This window comes from Eupeodes corollae, chromosome 1 (assembly GCF_945859685.1).
Source record: "Eupeodes corollae chromosome 1, idEupCoro1.1, whole genome shotgun sequence".
Lineage (NCBI taxonomy): Eukaryota > Metazoa > Arthropoda > Insecta > Diptera > Syrphidae > Eupeodes > Eupeodes corollae.
The window spans coordinates 122322809-122330410 of record NC_079147.1 but is presented as its reverse complement, the minus strand read 5'-3'; the positions used below and the strand labels follow the sequence as shown (position 1 = coordinate 122330410).

At 40.0% G+C, this 7602-nt stretch overlaps 1 protein-coding gene across 1 annotated transcript; it reads left to right on the top strand.

Moving 5' to 3' along the window:
- The first annotated feature begins 1242 nt into the window (after positions 1-1242).
- On the top strand, positions 1243-1894 carry LOC129943524 (putative uncharacterized protein DDB_G0274435). The gene is made up of 3 exons (XM_056053037.1): positions 1243-1537; positions 1582-1814; positions 1859-1894. Exons 1-3 carry the CDS (start codon positions 1243-1245, stop codon positions 1892-1894), a joined length of 564 nt encoding a protein of 187 aa, XP_055909012.1.
- The last annotated feature ends 5708 nt before the right edge of the window (positions 1895-7602 follow it).

Sequence of the window (7602 nt, the reverse complement as noted above, 5' to 3'; positions counted from 1 at the left end):
GGAAGTATGTACTAGGCTTTATGTTGTTTGTTTTGCTATTCCGAGCGACAGTTGTCAACTACCTCGTTGTTGGTCTCCATGTAAATTTTCCATACTTTAGTGGAGAGAAATTCCATGGGAAAACAATGAGTGCGCTCCGAAGGAGATCTGGGTTTTGTGCACTGTCCTTTTAGTTGGTTGAAGGGTTAAGTTGCATGTCAATGAAACTTTGTTTTATGTCCGTGTTTAGTTTTCATTACTGTCTGTTGATAAATGTCATTGCGGTGGTTAGGTGATTTTTATTTATAGGTTTTGGTAATTATTTGGATGGATTTTTGTAGTGTTCTCGTCCCGTGTTTTTTTCGTTGTCATTTATTCAACTCGCAATTTTGGAACGCACCCTTGGTTCTTGGGACACTGATACCCCTATTCCATTGGAAGTGTACACACTTTTTGAGTGTGATGATGTTGGTTGGGGTATACACTGTGTGGATAGGTGGATGGGATGATGTGTTCCTGTTAGAGATAGAATACATCAGCCGAAATTTTTTTTTGTCGGTGTTGGTGGGATGGTAATTTCAGCACTCCCTCACCACCACACAGTGGAGTAGAAAGTGAGTGATTAAGATAGACTGATTGAAATTCATATACAAAAAAAAAAGATAATAAGGCAATAAGCAGTTGGACCAGCAAACAAAGATTTCTGGCATAGTGATTATTTTTGTTAAGATTAATTTGTTTTAAATTAAAAAAAAAAAACAAAAAAAATTCCTTATAGGAAAGAAAAGTTACTAGTGAATTAAGGCTAGTGAAAACAAAGTTAATTTTAATTGGAGCCAACAACTCTGGAAGAGGGAAGAAAGCTGTAATATTGAATAAATATTTAAATTTTTAATACAAATCTAAAGAACGCTAAATTTAACAGAAAAAGGGAAAGGTTCGAAAAGGAAAACGAGAAATTATAAACTGCCAAATCGGAAGAGAAGGCGGTTGGCAATATTACTTCTAAAGCGTACCGATTCTCATATCAATTTTGATTTCGAGGAATTTTTGTTTGTGCTTGTTTGAGAAAAAGTCGATTTTATTAACTGGGAAGAAAAGAAAATGGAGAAGAAGAAAGCAGGGGTATCGAAAGATACCTTCTGCCATCAGCAGTTCCCCAATGCACCGCAACATCATCAGGCTACCAGTCTGATGGGTCTTTAAAATCAATAACAACTGCCAAAAGGAGAAGGCATAAGCCCAATCTGGTAGACAGAAATAATGCGATCCCACGGAGCGATGCGGGAGAAAATGCAGCCAAAAGGAAAACGGATGACGTCACAAAGCGAGCCGTCAGACGGTGACATTGACTACGTCTCCGAAGGTGGGGAGGGGCGCTACACGTCACCTAAAAATAAAAATAGGTTTTCAAGCCTGGTACCGCCAGAACAGCCTAAGAAAAGGGCGATGGAGGTGCCTGATGCCCCTAACGACAAAGAAGCCGATGTATTGGAGCTGGCACAAGTGCTGCAGGCAAAAAAGCAGCAAATGGATGCCTATGAGGACCAGCTAAAAAGCTGAAGGAGCCCCTTCTTAGTGCACTGAAAATTAAAATTGAAGAGCGCCGACAAAAAGAGGCAGCTGAGAAGGAGGACAAAAAAGTACAACGGATCCTACAACAACAACAGCAGCAACAGGCAAAACAAAAAAAGCCTGAAACAAGGCAACAAAAACAACAACAACAGCAGCAACAACAACAGCGAAAGCCAGCTACTAAAATCACTGGAGCGGAACAAAAAATGAAGGCTTTACCAGCAGTGACAGGCCCACTGTCTGAGGGCCCATTTATTCGAGTAAGGCCAAGCAGCAACAACAACAGCTACAAACAAAGCAGCAGCAGCAGAAACAGCAACAACAGCCGCAGAAGCAGTAACAGCAGCAGCAACACCAGAAACAAACACAGCCTAACAAAGAAAAGATACCATCAATTAGGACCCATAAGGTTGATATACAGGACATTAAACAGGTATGTAAGTCAGCCACTAAGGGCATATTTTCATTAAAATTTTAAACGAAAAAGAAAATAATTATTCGGTCCAGTGCTTCTCACTGGCCGAATACAAGTTAGCGAAAGAGTTGCTAAAGGAAGCCACAGCTGAGTTCTTCAGCTACACGTTTAAAAGTGAGAAGTTTAAGACGGTCCTTCCGAAGGGCATAAGTTCCTGCACGGAACCGAAGGAGCTCTTAGCTGAGCTCCGTCAAAAAGCCACCGACGATCTCGATTTTATCGGGGTCAAGCCGTTCACTACGGTGAAGTACAGAGGAGGGGGTTATAGGCTGCCAATGTTCGCCTCAAAGCAGTTTTGATAGTGTGAAGAAAATCGAATCTCTCGACAATCAAGCTGTACACTGGGAGACATTAAAAAGGCATGACGCCATTCTACAATGTACTAACTGCCAGAGGTTTGGCCATGCCAATTCGAACTGCAATATGCAGTTGCGCTGTGTCAGGTGCTCAGAAACCCAAATCGAAGGCGAATGCAAGCTATGTAACGAGCGGGTTGAGTGTGTCCTTTTGGAAACCAAAGGCACCGGTTTACTATAGGGGTTGCCTTATGGTCCAACAAATAAAACAAAAACAGGCCAGTCAAAAAGCCGAAAGAAGCCGAACAGTTCGACCGATTCCAACACAAAAATTCGTGGATACCAAATTCTCTTACGCCCAAATGGTGTCAGGGAATGGGAATACGAGACAGTCTCAACCAACGGTTGCCCCCAAGGCCCCTGTGCCTAAGGCACCAGAGGTGCAGCCTGACATTGTAGCCTTGTTGTTGAGCATTCAAGGTCAACTAACAGGGCTGCAAAGTCAGATAAAGGAGCAAGGCAAAAGGGTAGATCATCTCTACTCTTTGTTGCCTGGGCTTGCCATAATGGGCGCGCTGCCGGGGGTGCGCTGCTGGAGACGCGACTTAAAGTCCTAGCTGTGAATGTAAATTCACTGATTAAGATTGAAGGAAGAGCCAATATGTTCCAATTGTTGACAGACTTCATTCCCGATGTGTTTATGGCTAGTGAAACTAAGCTAAACCACAAACACAAATTGACTCATAAAAATTACAATATCGTAAGAAAAGACTGGCCCGACTCCACTCAAGGGGGTGGTGGTTAGGGGTTGCCCTAAGGTCCAACAAATAAAACAAAAACAGGCAAATGGGTAGATCATCTCTACTCTTTGTTGCCTGGCCTGGCGCAATTTAGACCATAATGGGTGCTGCCGAAGGCGCACCTTAAAGTCCTTGCTGTGAATGTAAATTCACTGATTAGGATTGAACGAAGAGAAAATTTGTTCCAACTGCTACAGTCCCGATGTGTTTATGGCTAGCTCATAAAAATTACAATATCGTAAGAAGAGGCCGGCCCGACTCCACTCAAGAGGACGATGTCGCTCTCTTTATACGGAAAGGCATTAATTATAAATTCATATACAACAATGAGTTGAGAAAGCTCAAGATGCTAGAAGTTTGCGTTGTATGCATCTCTCTTACTCCAGGAAAGCGGATGTATATGATTGCGGCTTATGCGGCTGGAGCTCCGCAGGTTACTTACTTTGCTTCAGAACTCGAGATTCTTTTTAGGGAACTTAAACTGAGCTTGGAAGAAAACTATTTCATCTTGGCCATTAATGTGAACGCAATGTTGATTTCCCCATGTAGATTGGAGAAATCAACGTATTAATCCTAGAGGTAATCATCTTTTTAATTTGATGAATATTAACAGCGTCGAATATAGCGTCCACCTAATATGTTCAATCGAGTGACCCTAGTATGTTCCCTAAAATCAACAAGATATTCAGGAAAAAGAACGACAATGACCTTCCAAGTCTGAAACTCCAAAGAACCGAAGAGAATAGAGACGTACTCTTGACAGCGAAAATAGATCCAGAAGAAGCCATCTGTGACGATGACTTTTTTATAATTGAAGATGCGAAGGAAAAAGTGGAGGCGGTGGGAGCTGCTTTCCAGCAAGTGTACAAGGTGAATGTAAGCATTCGCCCCAACCACGACCTGGAAAATAGAGCCCTACTTAATCACTTTTACCTCCAAAATGATATTACGCAATGGCGATCTGAGAACCGCGGTTTCACGCAGTTCAATGACGACTCCTTAGCAAATGCCATAATCACCTCGCAAACGGGACCAAGTCCCTTGTTAGTGACGAAGGTTGAGCTTCAGCTCATCTTCAATTCAATAACAAAAACAAAAAGTCAGCAAGTGTCGATGGTATATCCAACGTTGTACTAAGACATTTACCGATGGAGGCAATTGACATTTACACCACACTCTTCAATAATGCACTAAATAACACCACACTCTTCAATAATGCACTGAATAATGCATATTATCTAGTGCATTGGAAGACTGCTGTGGTTCACCCTCTCCCGAAAAAGGGAAAGGACAACTCCAACCCGTCAAATCTTCGGTCGATAAGTCTTCTTCCGAGCATCAGCAAAGTTTTCGAAAAAATCATTAATAGGGCTCTGACTAAGTATGCTGCGGACAACAAAATAATTCCGGATAAACAGTTCGGGTTCAAGGCGGGTCATGACACAATTCATGCTGCGTCTAAACTCGTTTCTGTAATCCAATGGAATAAATCAAAACAACAATGCACAGGTGCTGTTCTGGTTGATTTGGAAAAGGACTTTGACACCGTATGGTTAGAGGGTCTTTACCTAAAACTGGGCAGGCTTGGCATAAGCAAGCCATTGTTGTATATACTTTATGATATGCTTAACGGTAGAAAGTTTGTTGTCAAAAGTGGCAATGTAACTTCTACCACAACATTCTCAATTAAAAATGGTCTTCAACAGGGAGCGGTGAATTCGCCGATTCTCTTCAGCATTTACACCAGCGATCTGATAGGTAGTCTTACAAAGGCAATTGCGTACGCCGACGATCTAATTGCGTACAGAACGGCCCGAAAGGTTGAGGTTATTAGAATTCTCTTGCAGCGTGATTTCGACAAGATTCAGCGATATTGCGACGACTGGAAACTGAAAATAAATGTCCAGAAGTCAGAGACAATTCTGTTCCGGACTCCGTTGGCTAGAGCCACGAGGGATACGTGTAAGAATTGGCGCAAGATGGTCATCGTTGATCTTCACGGGCAGCCATTAGCGAGCAAAAGTGTAGTGAAGTACCTCGGTATCTGGTTAGATCAGTATTTATATTTCGACAGACATATAAATGCTGCTCTGACCAGGGCCAGAGGAGCCTTCGCTCTGACGAAACGGCTGTTTTTTAGCAGTCGGCTTGACCCCAGAGTGAAGGTAATTTGCTACATGGCCCTCATACGGCCAATGATCGTTTATGGTTGTCCTGTGTGGTTCAACGTTGCCCCTTCCCAGATGGAGAAGTTTCGGGTGTTCGAGCGGCAGTGTTTACGACGCTGTACCGGCTTATATCGAACAGCCGAATCTTCTTATGTGCATTATTTTTCCAACGAGGTCCTATACAACGGGGCTCGAATCAACAGAATTGACAATTTCGTGATAAAACTCGTTCGAGGTCACATTGCAAGAGCTATGTCTTCGACCAACAATTTAATTTTCGGGGCGTTCTATCCGAACGACGAGTATTTTGAGAGTGCACGCTTGAGCGGCTTCATTCCCCCAGAGGCATTCCTCTTTTTAGATAGATGCGGTCTGATACAGGATAGATTGGCAGTTCCGTTAATCTACCACGTCAGACGAAGAACCGTGGATAGGCGACTCCTGTACAATCGGGACGTCATGGCACAAGGCGGAGCAGAGCTCCTTCGGTTCAGTAGGGCTGTGTCCGAACGGGACCGAACTGATAGGGTGAAGCAGGAGAACCAGTTTTGGTGGCTTCAATCGGCACTTGATAATGGGTAGTCGGGATGGGGTTTAAGCCTTGGCCGGCTTACATACTTGTTTTATAGTTTTAGGGTTTAGTTTTAAGTAGAATAGGCATGGTGGCACAAAAAAAAAAAAATACAAAAAAAAAATTAAAAAATAAAAAGAAAAAAAAACAAAAAAAAAACAAAAGAAAATTAAAAACAAAAAAAATCAAAGAAAAAAAAAAAACATGGAATAAAAAAAAAAAAAAAAAACATACAAAAAAGACAGTAAAATATAAACACAAAAAACGTTAGATTTGCTGCTGTGGTTGTTCTAGTTTTAAGTAGTTTATAGGTAGAATAGGTAGTTTAAGTTAGTTTTAAGTTTTATTTAAGGACCTAACTTTAAGTAGTTTGTAAGTAAAAATAAATAAAAAAAGGGATATTGATATTAGTTTTTTGTTCAAATTTTCTAATAAATACAAAAATAAATGAAATAAAATTTAAATGAAGTAAAATAGATCTTAGGGCCGAAAGGCATTAGTTTTAAGTGTTATAGTTTAACTTAGAGTGTCCGTATGGGACCATTGAGTTAGTTGTAAGTTATGGATAAATAGGCTAGTTTAATGAATTTTTCTCTAGCTTTAAGATCAGTTTAAGAACGAATTAATAAAAATGAATTAAAAAAAACAGTGCGCTGGATTGTCATGCATAGGTTTTGGGTTCAATCTCTGCCTGTGTCACCTTAAATTTTCGCGGGTACTGGCTTTTGCGATTAATTGAAAAATCCTTCAAGAGTAATTCTTGTCATGAAAAAGTGCTTTCTCAAATTAGCCGTTCGGATTCGGCCTAAAATTGTAATTCCCTTCCATTGCTAACAACAATACTCGCACACAGAAATGGTTGAGAGTTGTAAGTCACTAGGCCCTGGTTCACTGTAGCGCCGCCCAACTTATTTTAATTTAATACAAAACAATATCACAAAATACAACACACTTTTCAGCCCAAACGATTTAGTTTATTATCCCTATTTTCTGCATTAGATTTAATACATTTTTCCTTATCAACCAATGTTGCAACAAAATTGTCTATTTAACTATACATTATACAATTCATTCTTCCCATTTTCTTATCAATTCGTGGTGAATTGATTATAGCAGTGGTAAATTGAATTTAGTAGTGGGTTATTGAAATAAGCTTCTGGGCAAATCAGAATGACAGATTGCTTTCCGGTTTTTATAAACAGTGTCCTCGATAATAAGTTTCAGATTAGTTTTTAAGTATTGAATCATTCATACAGAAATAATGTGATAACGATAAGTAATAAAAATATATACAGAAAAAAATAGAATTTTCTGTCTTATACATGTTTCTATAAAATTTTATAGAGTTTTTACGGAAAATGTCATGCATTTTAGTGAATCAGCTGTTCGCTTTGGCTTCGATTCTAACCAAGATGGCTGCCGAGAATTTATATACTTGTTTTTTTTTGTATTTTACCAAAAATACTTCATGAAGATAAAAATCCTTTGTACGTATCACCCTCCGAAACCTATGTATATAGAATGTTGTATTTGTAATGTCAACGATTATATGTAAATCTCCACGAAAAAAACAAGCTGGTTTAACGCATACAAATACTATCTACTGAATTTTTGGGGGAAAATCACAAATTTGAGTGTGTTTATGAATGAGGTAACGAATCAGCTGCTCGGTTAGATTGGATGCAAACCATGATGGCTACCGATGATTTATATCTTTATTAGAGTGTTTTTGCATTTT

What these genes read in the sequence shown, in the direction of transcription:
- LOC129943524 (XM_056053037.1), top strand. Translation starts at nt 1,243, where the DNA reads ATGCGATCCCACGGAGCGATGCGGGAGAAAATGCAGCCAAAAGGAAAA. An exon ending in CTATGAGGACCAGCTAAAAA is followed by an intron (nt 1,538 to 1,581) that starts GCTGAAGGAGCC and finishes TTAAAATTGAAG; the next exon opens with AGCGCCGACAAAAAGAGGCA. An exon ending in CTGAGGGCCCATTTATTCGA is followed by an intron (nt 1,815 to 1,858) that starts GTAAGGCCAAGC and finishes ACAAAGCAGCAG; the next exon opens with CAGCAGAAACAGCAACAACA.